The sequence below is a fragment of the Entelurus aequoreus genome, linkage group LG11, assembly GCF_033978785.1.
Source record: "Entelurus aequoreus isolate RoL-2023_Sb linkage group LG11, RoL_Eaeq_v1.1, whole genome shotgun sequence".
Lineage (NCBI taxonomy): Eukaryota > Metazoa > Chordata > Actinopteri > Syngnathiformes > Syngnathidae > Entelurus > Entelurus aequoreus.
Window position 1 is genome coordinate 41,646,002 of NC_084741.1, and position 16,656 is coordinate 41,662,657.

The 16,656-nt window shown below is 40.7% G+C and overlaps 2 protein-coding genes across 2 annotated transcripts in view; one reads left to right on the plus strand and one right to left on the minus strand.

Annotated features, from left to right (window-relative positions):
• Positions 1–16,656, minus strand: part of faap24 (FA core complex associated protein 24) — a 46,728-nt gene that overhangs the window by 28,818 nt on the left and 1,254 nt on the right. The gene's annotated exons all lie outside the window — the stretch shown is intronic.
• Positions 2,197–16,259, plus strand: dus2 (dihydrouridine synthase 2). The gene is made up of 16 exons (XM_062063295.1): positions 2,197–2,277; positions 5,630–5,811; positions 5,876–5,921; positions 6,033–6,124; positions 6,195–6,238; positions 8,387–8,447; positions 8,519–8,566; positions 8,640–8,705; positions 10,275–10,345; positions 11,451–11,537; positions 11,604–11,772; positions 11,855–11,976; positions 14,266–14,406; positions 14,467–14,554; positions 14,622–14,695; positions 15,583–16,259. The coding sequence occupies exons 2-16, from the start codon at positions 5,695–5,697 to the stop codon at positions 15,833–15,835; spliced, it is 1,479 nt and encodes a 492-aa protein (XP_061919279.1). The 5' UTR covers positions 2,197–2,277; positions 5,630–5,694; the 3' UTR covers positions 15,836–16,259.

The window sequence follows — 16,656 nt, forward strand, 5'->3', positions numbered from 1 at the left end:
TTGTGTCTGCAGTATATACTGTATCTTTCTGGACCAGCAGTGAGCAGTCTCTATAGACGCCCTCCTGTGATGACGTCACTACAGATGGGAGTTATGGCTCTCTGAAGGGAGCCAGATCTTTTGAAAGATCCCTTCATTATTAGTTCTTTTTTTTTTTTAATCAAGGAAACAATAGCAGCTATACAATAATATGTGGATCAGAATAATCTAAATTTACACAAATTTTACACCATTATATTACTTTATTCTGAAATATTGGCCAGCATTTTGTTGTTTTTGCGTTTTTATTGTAAACATTCCACAAGGTGGTGCCATATCCCCATGTTTTGACAGTGACATCACTATTCTGAATATTCCCTCACCTAACAAACTTTGAAGCACAAGAGCATTTTAACAATAGAGAAAAAAAAACACATAAGTGAGAATAAAATGTGCTCATGGATATAAACAGTACTAATACAACTGGAATAAAAATCACACAAACACACACACACACACACACATTTTTTGTGCGTCTTTCTGCTTGAACTAATTTTAATCTGTCTATTACCTGACAGTTAGCTACTTCTTTTTGTTTTTAATGTCTATTTTCTGCTGGATTTACTCTCTATTTTATGCTGCAGCTGTCACATATACTGTAATATTGTACATGGTAATTGTTATGTATCGTATGTATGCTATAGACATAATATAATATATCAGTATTTATAATATACTTTACATATATTATGTAAATATTACGTATATATATATATTATATAATATATATTATATCGCTATATTTAGTCTATTTATACCTGCATTGTCCTTTCCATCCTTACACTTTCCATCATTGTAACTGAGCTACTGTGTGGAATAATTTCCCTTGTGGATCATTAAAGTTTGTCTAAGTCTGAGTCTAAGTCTAATATAAGAAAAATTAACCAGAAAAGTGAACTAAAAAAAAAAGTTTAATAAAAAAAATAATATATATATTTCAGTGCTGTCAAACAATTGATTTTAAAAATCAGCTTAATCACATTATTCCAGTGAATAATCACAATCAATGATTTGCTCACATAATTTCAATTTACCTAAAAAAAGACCCTAATGTTTTGACACAAATGCAATTTCATCAGCGTAATGTCCTACACAAATATTTTTAAAATGTTTTACTTCAGTGTTTTTAAATTATTTGCACAAAACTATGTGAAAGTATCAGCGAAAGTTCCGTCTGGGGTTATTTTGAAGCTGAAAATGTACCTCATCCTTATGACAACTCACGTCGCCTTTCAGGTAACCATTCACAATTAAGGTAAAGGAGCGCAAAATAAAATAATGTAAAAAATTATTTTAAAAAAATTGAAGAAAATGTGTGATTAATCTGCAACCATACCTGATTAACGCAGTATATTTTGTGATTATTCACTCAAGTTAACTTGTCATTTTGACAGCCATAATTATATACGTATATATATATATATATATATATATATATATATATATATATATATATACATACACACACACATATAAATACACACACACACACATATACATACACACTAATATAAACATATATGCACATTTGTATGTATATATATATATATATATATATATATATATATATATATATATATACACATACATTATACATACACATTATACATATATATACATATATGTGTGCATATATATATATACATACATTATACATACACATTATACATATATATACATATATGTGTGCATGTATATATATATATATATATATATATATATATATATATATGTGTGTGTGTATATATATGTATATATATATATATATATATATATATATATATATATATATATATATATATACATATATATATATATATATGTGCGTGTGTATATATGTATGTGTGTGTATATATATATATATATATATATATATATATATATATATATATATACTTATGTGTATATTTTTATGTGTGTGTGTGTGTAAAAATATGTATATGTATATGTGTATGTATACTTTAATGTGTATATATGTGTGTGTATGTGTCTGTTGCCTTTGACTATTCGTCGAGTCCAGTTGCCAGTCATGTGGGCACTTGCCCACACTGTACCTGCATGTGCATAAAACGACTCCCAAACGAATTGCTCACAACTGCACTGCACTTAAATGAGCCGTTCAAACCACTCGGTTCGTTCGTGAACGTCTCACCGCCGGACGTCACCCAACCAGGAAGTACCACAGCACGCTTGACATCTCATGACGAGGGTGCAACACATTTTCAGCTGCGCTCGCCGGTAATTTTGCTTTATTTTTTTTAACATGTCGGCGAGTTTACATGGATTAAATATAACACTCTGAAACCATTAGTTCACGTAATGACGTTAACCTTTTGTCGATACTTTGCCGGTAAAGCGGCTAACGTGTTAGCATTAAACCGCTGAGCTGTACAAGCAGCCAGACTTCTCTGTGAAAAGTTGATGTTTTAATCTTTTTCCGGTGTTTACTTGCTTACAGACAAATAAGAGCATTTATTCCATCTTTGTACAAAGCTGTATCATGATGCAATTATTTCGGCGTTAGTTTTGGTTAGTTTCATGTTATTTATTTTATGGTTTATTTTATGGCGACCCCGAAAGGGACAAGCGGTAGAAATGGATGGATGATCAGGGTGTTAAAAGCCTACTGAAACCCATTACTACCGACCACGCAGTCTGATAGTTTATATATCAATGATGAAATATTGTCATTGCAACACATGCCAATACGGCCGGGTTAACTTATAAAGTGCAATTTTAAATTTCCCGCTAAACTTCCGGTTGAAAACGTCTATGTATGATGACGTATGCGCTTGACGGCAATCGTTGAAACGGAAGTATTCGGACACCATTGAATCCAATACAAAAAGCTCTGTTTTCATCTCAAAATTCCACAGTATTCTGGACATCTGTGTTGGTGAATCTTTTGCAATTTGTTTAATGAACAATGAAGACTGCAAAGAAGAAAGCTTTAGATGGGATCGGTGTATTAGCGGCTGTTTACAGCAACACAACCAGGAGGACTTTGACTTGGATAGCAGACGCGCTATCTGACGCTAGCAGCCGACCGCATCAATGATCAGGTGAAGTCCTTCGTCGCTCTGTCGATCGCTGGAACGCAGGTGAGCACGGTGTTGATGAGCAGATGAGGGCTGGCTGGCGTAGGTAGATAGCTAATGTTTTTAGCATAGCTCTGTGAGGTCTCGTTGCTAAATTAGCTTCAATGGCGTCGTTAGCAACAGCATTGTTAAGCTTCGCCAGGCTGGAAAGCATTAACCGTGTGGTTACATGTACATGGTCTAATAGTATTGTGGATTTTCTGTGTATCCTTCCAGTCAGGGATTTATTTATTTTGTTTCTATCTGCATATGAGCCCAATGCTATCACGTTAGCTCCGTAGCTAAAGTGCTTCGCCGATGTATTGTCGTAGAGATAAAAGTCACTGTGAATGTCCATTTCGCGTTCTCGACTCATTTTCAAGAGGATATAGTATCCGAGGTGGTTTAAAAATCAAATCCGGGATCCACAATAGAAAAAGGAGAGAGTGTGGAATCCAATGAGCCAGCTTGTACCTAAGTTACGGTCAGAGCGAAAAAAGATGCGTCCTGCACTGCACTCTAGTCCTTCACTCTCACGTTCCTCATCCACAAATCTTTCATCCTGGCTCAAATTAATGGGGTAATCGTCGCTTTCTCGGTCCGAATCGCTCTCGCTGCTGGTGTAAACAATGGGGAAATGTGAGGAGCCTTTCAACCTGCGACGTCACGCTACTTCCGGTACAGGCAAGGCTTTTTTTATCAGCGACCAAAAGTTGCAAACTTTATCATCTATGTTCTCTACTAAATCCTTTCAGCAAAAATATGGCAATATCGCGAAATGATCAAGTATGACACATAGAATTGATCTGCTATCCCCGTTTAAATTTTAAAAAATCATTTCAGTAGGCCTTTAAACGTTACTCGAGTCTGTCTGCCGGTCTATGGCGTCATCATACTTGCCAACCTTGAGACCTCCGAATTCGGGAGATAGGGATTGAGGTGGGCGGGGTTTGGTGGTAGCGGGGGTGTATAATGTAGCGTCCCGGAAGAGTTAGTGCTGCAAGGGGTTCTGGGTATTTGTTCTGTTGTGTTTATGTTGTGTTACGGTGTGGATGTTCTCCCGAAACGTGTTTGTCATTCTTGTTTGGTGTGGGTTCACAGTGTGGCGCATATTTGTAACAGTGTTAAAGTTGTTTATACGGCTACCCTCAGTGTGACCTGTATGGCTGTTGATCAAGTATGCATTGCATTCACTAATGAGTGTAAAAGCCGCATATATAATGTTTGTATGGAGAAAAAGCGGACGTGACGACAGGTTGTAGAGGGCGCTAAAGGCAGTGCCTTTAAAGCACGCCCCCAATATTGTTGTCCGGGAGAAATTCGGGAGAATGGTTGCCCTGGGAGATTTTCGGGAGGGGGACTGAAATTCGGGAGTCTCCCGGGAAAATCGGGAGGGATGGCAAGTATGGGCGTCATAGCCATCACTCAGCAAAACAATGGGGCGGATAGCAACAGTGGCCGAGAAGGGTCATAACAAATGCAAACACGCTGAGACAATAACAGAGAGCCACGGCACAACAACTTTCAGCTACAGCACGATTGCAAAAGCCACAAAACAACAACATAAAGCCACAACTCAAAGGACATGACGGACACAACGGGAGTGACAGCGGAGCAAGTGGACCAGGTGAGGCAGAAGGTTGAAAACAATGTAATGAACTTAGTGAATTATTGAAAAAGTTACTCACGACTAAATCAACTTACTTTTCCAACTTCGTTCATTACACCGTTTTCTACTTTACGCCTCAGGAAGTCAGTGAGTCGCCGAAACTTGTCCCGCTGTCATTTCCGTTGCATCTTTCTATTGTTGTGCTGTGGCTTATAGTTGTTGGGTTGTGGCGTTTGTATTTGTTGTGACTTTTGCAATCATGCTGTTGCTAAAAGTTGTTGCGTTATGTTGTTGTTTTGTGGCATTTGTGGTGGCTTTTCTCTACTACGGTGGCTGTTTATTAAGAAAGAAGTAGTAGCGGGTCAAACCACTGCTCTTTTAATCTGAAAAGATTTGGTTGCACTTAAATTCTCAGGTAAAGCTACTGTTCATTCAAGCTGAAGAGATGTTTGGTTGCACTTTATTTTTGAAATTAATATTGTACTATTTTATGTTGAAAAACAAAAGCAGACGTAGCAGGAACATCTACTGTTAAAATGTTGTACAATGTACTTTTATTGAAAGTTTCTTGAATTTTTAAAATGTGAGCTACAAAAGGTTTCCTCTGGGAAAATCAACCTGAGGTGTTGGTTGCACTTTATTCACATACATTGGAAATAATTGTTGTTTACTTGATTGTATCCATAATTAATTTATACATTATTCCCTTATAAGAAATAACAGGAATATAGGAAATTTCACCTGCAGCGCCTAAGATCCAGTATTTATTTCACAGTCACTTTTGCTTAAAAGTTACTGATTTCAGTCCACTGAATCGTTCTAAATAAACTAATATTCCCCCCTGAACAACATGAAATTATGATTGGAATCAAACCTTTGTTAAAACGAATCGTTACACCCCTAGGAGTTTTGTATTGGAGGACTGACCATGAGATGTGTTGCTGCTACAGGATGAATTAACCTGCCCTGATGGCGGACAGGCTGAGCTTCAGCAACATCATCGCCTTGGCCCCCATGGTCCGAGTGGGCACGCTGCCCATGAGGTTGTTGGCGCTGGACTACGGAGCTGATGTTGTCTACAGCGAGGTAAGGGAGGAGCCAATGGGGTTGAGAGGGTTTCATGAGCGATGACGTTGTCGTCGTCTTCCAGGAGCTGATTGACATCAAGATGGCGCAGTGTCAGCGGGTGGAGAACGGTGAGCACACTCGGATGACAAAATAAATACTAACAATAACAACGGGTGGTGCTGGGCAGGGGCGAGTGCAGCAGGAGGTGTGCGTGACGCTTGCGTGCGTGTGCTCGTCAGATGTCCTGCAGACGGTGGATTTCGTGGCGCCGGATGATCGCGTGATGTTCCGGACCTGTGAGAAGGAGAAGCACCGAGTGGTCTTCCAGATGGTAGGACGTGCGAGCCGCACAGCGCACGCGTCGTCTACGTTCACCTGCATCATCTTTGGCTCTGTTGCAGGGGACCGCTGACCCGGACCGAGCGCTGACTGTGGCCCGGCTTGTGTGAGTTTGTATAGGGAAGAAAATGTATCCATAAAAAACAAGGTATACATGAATAATGGGTTGCAGCCTTGACAAAAGCCCACATTTTAGTGACGTTTTGCTCACTTTGAACACAATATAAAGTGCTATACAGTACAGTATATCAAACAACTTTCTATTAAATAACAATCCAAAACAAGAACAACAACAACAAGCTCTGCCAACACGCACGCACACACAAACGTCTCTTTGGTGCCCTCACAAATGACCAGAATCCCCCAAGATCCTTAACTTTACCAACCACATTGCTACAAGAATAAACACATAAAATAGTAAAATCCACTTACATTAACATCAACAACGGAGGAGCTGACGAGAAAGGTACAAACCGAGGGGGTTGGAAGAGAGGCTGTGTGTAGGGATGGGAATTGATGAGATTTTTTCGGGTCCGATTTCCACTTTTATTTCTTCTTAAGAATACGGTTCTTTATCGGTTCACTTATCGATTCTTATTTGGGAGAAATAGAACAAGCGGTAGAAGATGGATGGATGGATAGAACAAAAAGGTGGATTAGCATCAATTGTGTTTAGTTTAGAGTAGGGATGTCCGATAATATTGGACTGCCGATATTATCGGCCGATAAATGCTTTAAAATGTAATATCGGAAATTATCAGTATCTGTTTCAAAATTATCTGTATCGGTTTCAAAAAGTAAAATGTATGACTTTTTAAAACGCCGCTGTGTACACGGACGTAGGGAGAATTACAGAGTGCCAATAAACCTTAAAGGCACTTCCTTTGCGTGCCGGCCCAATCACATAATATCTACGGCTTTTCACACACACAAGTGAATGCAAGGCATACTTGGTCAACAACCATACAGGTCACACTGAGGGTGGATGTATAAACAACTTTAACACTGTTACAAATATGCGCCACACTGTGAACCCACACCACACAAGAATGACAAACACATTTCGGGAGAACATCCGCACCGTAACACAACATAAACACAACAGAACAAATACCCAGAACCCCTTGCAGCACTAACTATACACGCCCGCTACCCCTACCCCTACCCCAACCCTGCCCACCTCAACCTCCTCATGCTCTCTCAGGGAAAGCATGTCCCAAATTCCAAGCTGCTGTTTTGAGGCATGTTAAAAAAAAATAATGCACTTTTTGACTTCAATAATAAATATGGCAGTGTCATGTTGGCATTTTTTTCCATAACTTGAGTGGATTTATTTTGGAAAACCTAGTTACATTGTTTAATGCATCCAGCGGGGCATCACAACAAAATTAGGCATAATAATGTGTTAACTCCACGACTGTATATATCGGTATCGGTTTATATCGGAATCTGTAATTAAGAGTTGGACAATATCAGAATATCGGATATCGGCAAAAAAGCCATTATCGGACATCTCTAGTTTAGAGGTAACATGACCTTACAAATCTTACAGGGAAGTCTTAAGAGGCACAGACAAAAAACTAACTTTTTTGAAAATAAATATAAGAAATAAATATTTTTCAGTGGAATTTACACACAAATATAACATTTAGTATCAATCAATCAATTAAATTAATGTTTATTTACACAGATGCCTTAAATGGCTGCACAAACCACGACAACATCCTTGGCTCTGGTCCCACATTAGGGCAAGAAAATTCTCAACCCAATGGGAGCAATGAGAAACCATGGAAGGGACCGCAGATGTGGGGGAACCCCGCCCCCCAATTTGCTTTGTCGATTCTTCCATACTTGTCGCCACAATAATGTACTCCTTGCAAATAATCCCCAACCCCTCCTTTCCATGCTGGTCTGCAGTCTTTTTGGGACGTGCATTGACTTGGCAAAATGGACAAAACTTGTCAAAAGGGAAAAATCTCAGAGAAGCCACACACGCTGAAACGCGACTCGTAGTGTACTGAGCATCAATTGATGTGGAGGGCTCCGCCTTTCCAAAAATGCTGCTCCCTGCGGCACAAAATGGCCGCAGGCGGAACACAAGATGACTGAACGAAGCGTTCACACACTAAAAGTTCGTAGAAAGGAAAAGTCGGCAAATAGATGGGTTGGTAAATTGAGGTTCCACTGTAGTCTGCATGCATAAACGACACAACAGTGTTCATGAGTCGATAAACTTAACTTGTGTATGTTGCAGGGAGAAAGACGTGGCCGCCATTGACGTCAACATGGGTTGTCCGAAAGAGTATTCCACTAAGGTCAGTGTCCCCTCTGTGGCCCACTTGTCACTGACCTTTGATCTGTAGCTGACCTCTGACCTGTGCTACAGGGCGGAATGGGCGCTGCGCTTTTATCCGATCCCGACAAGATCAACGCGGTGAGTGTTTGTCAAGTAAACGCCTCGCTGGTTTTCAATGTCCCAATTCCGTGTCCAACATCATTCCTTGTAGATTCTGGAGAAGCTCGTTGCAGGGGTTTCTGTGCCCGTGACGTGCAAGATCCGAATCCTGCCTTCGGTAAGACGACAACCCTCCGCCACGCTTGTTGTTCCAGTGAGGGCCACAGACTGACAAATCAAAGTATGAAGGGGCCATTTTGGTATTTTTCCCCTTTAAAACCAGCACAACATATACTGTAGATTAGAGATGTCCGATAATGGCTTTTTTGCCGATATCCGATATTCCGATATTGTCCAACTCTTAAATACCGATACCAATATCAACCGATACCGATATATACAGTCGTGGAATTAACACATTATTATGCCTAATTTTGTTGTGATGCCCCGCTGGATGCATTTAACAATGTAACAAGGTTTTCCAAAATAAATCAACACAAGTTATGGAAAAAAATGCCAACATGGCACTGCCATATTTATTATTGAAGTCACAAAGTGCTTTTTTTTTTTTTTAACATGCCTCAGAACAGCAGCTTGGAATTTGGGACATGTTCTCCCTGAGAGAGCATGAGGAGGTTGAGGTGGGCGGTGTTGGGGGGGGGTTAGGGGGTAGCGGGGGTGTATATTGTAGCGTCCCGGAAGAGTTAGTGCTGCAAGTGGTTCTGGGTATTTGTTCTGTTGTGTTTATGTTGTGTTACGATGCGGATGTTCTCCCGAAATGTGTTTGTCATTCTTGTTTGGTGTGGGTTCACAGTGTGGCGCATATTTGTAACAGTGTTAAAGTTGTTTATATGGCCACCCTCAGTGTGACCTGTATGGCTGTTGATCAAGTATGCTTTGCATTCACGTGTGTGTGAAGAGACGTAGATATTCTGTGACTGAGCCGGCACGCAAAGGCAGTGCCTTTAAGGTTTATTGGCGCTCTGTACTTTTCCCTACGTCCGTGTACACAGCGGCGTTTTAAAAAGTCATAAATTTTACTTTTTGAAACCAATACCGATCATTTTAAAACAGATACCGATAATTTCGGATATTACATTTTAAAGCATTTATCGGCCGATAATATCGGCAGTCCGATATTATTGGACATCTCTACTGTAGATTGTTTTCAAAGAACTACAAAATGTAATTGTGTGAACGCTAAAGAGCCAAAGCCAAACTGAAATGGTAGCAGTTAGCACGCTCGCCAGATAGCATCAAGTAAAAAAAATACGAGCAAAATTTGCCAAAAAGCTAGCATGCTAACACTACTATGCTAACACGTTAACAATTGTATGCCGAGTTTGCTTAGTTAGCATCAGTGAAATACAAAAAAATTATGACTGAGGTGTACATCTGCTAAATCAGCAAAAAAAATCTAGAATGCTAAAATACTAACTGTAACATGCATTAAGTACCAAAATACATTACTGTGAGTTTTGTACCTGAACATTTTTTTTAAATGCTAGCCTGCAAACATTAACATCTATCAAGTACCAACATATGACTGAGGTTTATACAGTACCTACAACAATCACAAAAAAACCCTAGTATGGTAATGTTAGCACGCTGAAAAAGCTTGCATGCTAACATTAGAATGCTAGCGGTTGTGCCACAGGCCATTAAATAACTAAGCATATGTTGCAAATGGCCCCAGGCTGCACTTTGGACACTGCTGTCGTACATCACCTTGTGTGCGCTCTTCTAGATGGAGGAGACCCTATCCCTGGTTCGGCGGATTGAGAAGACGGGCGTTGCTGCTATCGCCGTCCACGGCAGGTGAGCTACCTCTGTCGCCGTGGCAACACTGATTGTGCTTTAAGCAGAGAGTGTATTACAAAGGTGGGTGATTGTCGGAAATTGGCGTGTTGTTTACAATTGTGTTCTATTTCGGATATAAATTGAAGGTCCATAATTTTACATGATTTAAGTCGAAAAAAATGCTGTCAGTAAACCATACTGGGCTATAAAATTATAACAAATCGCGATGTGTTTGATAAACGTTCGATAATTTAATTTTTTTCTTCGTCGGAAGAAACCGGAAGTTGCGAAGCAAGGTTGGTTGCATGAACAAAGGCACTCGCTCTCTGGTAACAGAGCAACACAGGAAGTGATCAATGGGAGTGACACACTCACAGCCAATCAGGTAACAGTATCAACTATCACGTCTGGTTGCGCCATTTTGTTGTCTCCCGGTTAATTCTTTGCATGGAGTGAGAACAGAAAGTAAAAATGAAGAGATTGTGGATAAAACAGGAAAAGTCACCTGGACAGTATGGTAGATTTATTAGAATGTGTACTTGTAACATATATAATGTAACTCTGCAGTTGTCCTAAGTGTTAGATGGTATATATCACATACAACAACGTAACATTGGGGAGTGGGACAGGACGACTCAATGTTAGCAAAACTAGCATTGCTATGTGAGCTACATGCTACATTCAATGTGGCCCGCCACGTCATTTAATCTGACCCGCCACATCATTTATGAAGGCCTACCACGTCTTCCACCTCGTTCAATGGGATCTTCCACCTCGTTCAATGGGATCTTCCACATCGTTCAGTGTGGCCTGCCACATCTTCCACATCGTTTAATGTGGTCTTCCACATCGTTTAAAGCGGTCTTCCACATCGTTTAAAGTGGTCTTCCAAATCGTTCAATGTGGCCTTCCACATCATTCAATGTGATCTCGCACGTCGTTTTATTTGGCCTGCCATGTCATTCAATGTGGCCCTCTGAGGTCAGCCATTATTGCGATGTGGCCCACAATAGAAACGAGTTTGACAGCCGTGCTCTAAGGGCACACATTACTGTTAACATTTTGCATAATAGAGCACCTCTGAGCCAGCAGTCCTCATGTGGTTGTCACGGCGACTGTGCAGGTTTAAGGAGGAGCGTCCCAGACACCCGGTCCACTGTGACTACATCCACGCCGTGGCTCGGGCTGTTTCTATTCCCGTCATCGCCAAGTAAGCCCCCGTCCTTCCACCTCCTCTCAACATCACACCTGACATCATGATGGTGGTCCCCTGCAGCGGAGGTTCTCTGGACCTGGTCAAGACCCACGTCGATATCGAGGCCTTCAGGGAGGCAACGGGGGCCTCGTCTGTCATGTTGGCCCGCGCCGCCATGTGGAACCCGTCAGTGTTCAGCAGCGGGGGGCCGCGTTCTCTGGAGGAAGTCATGGACGAATACCTCAAATATGTGAGCTGGCAGCTACGCTGAAGACATGTTGAGCTCATGCTAGAGATCCCTGTCGCCATGACAACATCTTTGCGGGTTGCAGGCCATCCGCTACGACAACCACGCCTTCAACACCAAGTACTGCCTGTGCCAGATGCTGAGGGACAAGGTGGAGTCTGTCTTGGGAAAAAAGGTGCAGGCGGCCCAGACCAACGCTGAGCTCAGGTAACACACTCAGGTGATACAACACACACAAGGGACACAGCTCCTAGTCAACCACAGAACATGTCAGAAGTGCTGCCCATTTGCATTCTAAAACACTATTTATTGAAAAAGTGGATTAAAAGGGCAAACGGGTGAAATGTAGCAAGAAAAAGTTGCAATGTTGACTAATAACACAAAGCCACGCAGGCTATTTTATTCATTAAAACTGTCATTGCTCAAAAAATAATAACTAAAAAGCAATGCCGTTATGACTTATTGACCTGCTTGTATTTCGTCACGTGACTTCTTCCCGGAAGTGAAACCCAGTGGTGGTCAACCAAACCAAGATGGCTGTTGTACAGCAAGCAGCATGCAAACTATACACAAGAGGCTTAAATCTTCCTTCAAAAAATCTAGCTATGCAATGCAGTAGGTCTCTATAGTTTATCACAAAAACATTTGTCGAGTGATAGCAATACGTCGGTCTCGTTCCCAGATATATCAAATTATTGTGAAAACATAAAAAATGTGGAGGTCTACAACTTTTGTGTGTGGCTGGGTCAAGGACATTGGTATAAAGACTCTCCTGGATAAATATGCATAGTTTTTGCTCGGGTAAGGTTGCATTTCATGATTTAACGTCTTAATAAGCCATGTTTGTTGCTGTTGCATGCGCTGCTTACGAATAGCGTGTTTTTCCCTGTCTTTATGAAAATATAATTATAGATGTCAACATTGTGTAGGTGATGAAAGATTAATTTATAATTGTTGTCTTTGGTAAAAACTTGACATTTGATTTATTTTATTTAGACACACCGAGTTGGTGCTTTTGTAAACACTTGTAGCAAACGTGTGTGTAAGACATACAAATAATATCAAGATTATACTTAATAATAATAATAAACGTTAAAATTATATCAAACAAACCTTAATCGAAGTGGTCACTGCAAACTCGTACATTCCTTGACTCTGCTCCCTTGGACTGAAGAGTGAGCTGCATGCTTTTGTCGTTGTTTTAGACTTAAACAAACTAATGATCCACAAGGGAAATTGTTCCACACAGTAGCTCACTTACTGGAAAGGTTAAGGATGGAAAGGATAATGCACACAAGGACACAAAAAGAGGGCGAAAACAAAAAGGTATAACGTAGACTAAAAATGTACCATAGTAGCAATATAACAAATGTAATATTTACATATTATATATACATTATATAAAATATACTAATATATTATTATCTTGCACTCTTCCGCCATTTTTGATAACCTCTCGAAGAACTTTAAAGAAACGTTTATCCTTTCTGCGATTTGAACGGTTCGCACAGCTGAAAACAACACAAACGTAGGGCGTTTTTTCTTCGAGAAAGGCTAAATGGCACCGAGTACCCATTGAGAACAGAGGTAGCTTCACCACCACGCATACTTAATGACCCGGACGTTAAATCTGTAAAATCCAAGCAATGACTTCACATCAAATATTCCACTTCGAAATATTTTTTGGGGAAAATATTGCATATTTTTGTGTGTTTGCCATAAAAAAATATGTTTTCGTTAGCAAAAAGGGCTTAAAAAACACAAAAACGTATAATCGACGGATAGATCTCAAATTGCATTAAAAGTTAAAAAAAACAAAAAAACATGATCTATTTTTAACAATTTTATGGGTGGGTGGGGCCCTTTTTTTTTTTTTTTACAACTGCCATTGCTCAAAAAATAATGAATTAAAATCAATGTTATGAATAATTGACCTATTGAAGGCTCCAATTACTTTATAAATAAAGTTGGTATGGTATGGTATGGTAAATATTCTACTTTGAAAATCTTTTTAGGGGAAAATGTAGCATATTTTTGTTTTGGCCAAAAAAAAAGGATTTTATTAAACAAAAATCAGTTAAAAACATTTTAAAACTTTATATTGACAGATAGATCTGAAGTTGATCTAAAAATTTAAGCGTTAAAAAAAGCAAATTAACAGATGACTTATTTTTTATATTTTTATGAATGGGACCCTTCCGGGTTCCCGGGACCAAACTTGAGGGGTAAAAAGGCAAAAAAATCTATATAATATATTAGTTTTGAAAAGAAAAATATCAAAATGGCCCCCGCATGCTTTAATTTTTCAGGCTCTCAGTGGCAAAAGTTTGGACACCCCTTAGTCAGACGATGAAGAATTACTTTCTGTGGACTATAAAGTCACAAATAGAGAAACTTCAACATGTCATAGAGTGTTTCCCAGTAGAGTAGAAGTGGTTACACCTGCAAAGACTCGACAGAACAGCAATCTATTTGTGGCACTCTTTTCTTTTGCAGCGAGGCATACGGCCTGCAGGACTTGTACAAGCAGACGCAGGAGCAGTTTCAGGCCATACGGGACGCCAAGCTGGGCGGTGCCCAGCCGGAGCGCCTCATCATGGACGGCGACGTCACCACCATGGCGGTCAAGTTTGAACGGTCAGTTTGGGATCTTCCCCGTTTGACCGCGGTGAACGCCAAATCTCTCATGTCTCGCAGGCGGGAGTATTCGCCCCAGATCACGCCGAAGATGGTCCTTCTGGAGTGGAGCCGCAGGGAGAAAGTGGACCAGCCGCAGTATCAGACGGTAAAAGGAGACGGAAGATGTTAGAATGTCTTATTTTTGTCGCTGAATGCGTTGACGCCGCCTCCAGGTGCAACGGCCGCAGGATCGAGCCTTCCAGTCTACTGTGACGGTGGACAACAGGAAGTACAGACCTTCGCTGTGGTCAGTCAGGCTTTTTCATTTATTTTGACCGTATTTTCCGGACTATACACCCCATGGGCGTATAAGCCGCACCCGCTAAATTTTAGAAGAAAACAATATGCCTCAATATATTAGCCGCACCGGACTATAGGCCGCAGATATATACGTTGTGAAATGAGTTATTTACACAGAAATATTTTATAAATGTTTATTTACATACCTGAATTGTTCCCAAACGGTGTCTGTAACACGGCAGTAAAACGGCTGATCAAACAAAACAGAAGTTATCGTCATGGACCCACTAGCTGCGGAATAACTCCACGGTGACGTCTTGGTGAATTTACTGAGGAATTTGTGAAACTGAAACAATACAAAAAGAATGCCGTTGTAAGTTAATACTATTAACACAGACATTCGTTTGTGTTAGCATATTAGCTAATGCTAATGACGCCAGCTTGATGACATTACGACAGCACATACAAATATGCATGAGAACTCTCCATACATCCCACATGGGACGGTTGAGTAAGTAAGTGGAAAATTTAAAAACGTTCCTTGAAGTGATGAATGGAGAATCCATACGAGTAGAAACGTTACGGATGGCTAGAAGACGGAACAGCACTTCCGATTGAAAGCTCAGGTCTAAACAAACTGCAGCACCTTCAGTGAGCGAAGTCATCCAAAAGATGGCGCCATAGCACACACTAACTTTTCAGTGCCTTTGTTAGTTGTTTTTTTTAACTGTTTGAATTGTTGTCGTCAGTAAAGATCTAAATCTATGAATTCGCTGCACTGTTTTATAAACCGCAGGGTTTAAAGTGTAAGAAAAAAGTAGTGGCTTATAGTCCGGAATTTGCGGTACTTCATTCTCATGTCCTCTTGTGTCGTGGCCTCCCGCCATCTTCCAGGGAGAAGTCGAAGAAGTTCGCCGAGCAGGCGGCCGCCGTCGTTTGCCTGCGAGCTCTCGGGGTTCCGGAGGGCCGCGTCGGCGAGGGGAACGGCGGCCTGGTGTGCAAGAGGAAGCGCGAGGAGAGGGCGAACGGCGGCGCAGAGGAAGAGTTCAGGAAGAAGCAACAGTTGGACGACGGCGGGAGCAATGTGGCGGCGAATGGCGAGTTAAACGACACGTGTGTGAGGACGCTACAGGCGTTTGTGAACTGACGGAGCCAATGAAGTTTGGTTACAAACAGCTGCTGACATTTTATTTTGAAAAACGAATCTTGTACTTCCAGCATGCTGACAGGTTCCTTCTGCAGCCAACAGAGGGCAGGATTTCGCTGTCAGGACATTTTTCAGTTGTTTTGTCGGAAGACATTTGGCATGTTTGTGCCTGCCAGAGACTTTTTTTCTGTTTTAGTTGAACGATCATGTTTTTGCGTGCATGGAGCAGCGATTTTAAGTCGCCCAAATACACTTCAATCACATTAATATTTTGAGTGAACATGTTTGTATTTCCTTTATATGTTTTGATTGTGTTCTCTCAGTTTGCAAACAAGAATAGATGCTCATATCTTACCTATAAGCACAAGAGGCTAATAGTCCAATATTATCAATAAACATATTTCTGCTCATGAGAGCTTCTGCTAGCTCACTATCTACGGCAGTGATTTTCAACCACTGGGCCGCGGCACACTTGTGTGCCCTGAGATATTGCCTGGTGTGCCGTAGGAAGTTATGCAACTTCACCTAATTGGTCCAAAAAATATTTTTTGCAAATCAATGATCATAATAATGTGCCGTTGTCTAGTGCCTGTGCTGTGTAGAGCTTGGCAGGGTAATCTTGTAATACTTCATATCAGTAGGTGGCAGCAGGTAGTTCATTGCTTTGTAGAAGTCGGAACGCGTTGAGGATGGTTTGTCGTGATCCCAATATGCAGAGCACAGCGTGCAGGTAAAAAGGTATGTAACGCTTAAACCAAAAATTACCAAAAAGGCACTGAAGCATAGGGATGACTATGTAAAACAAAAGTAAAACTGAACTG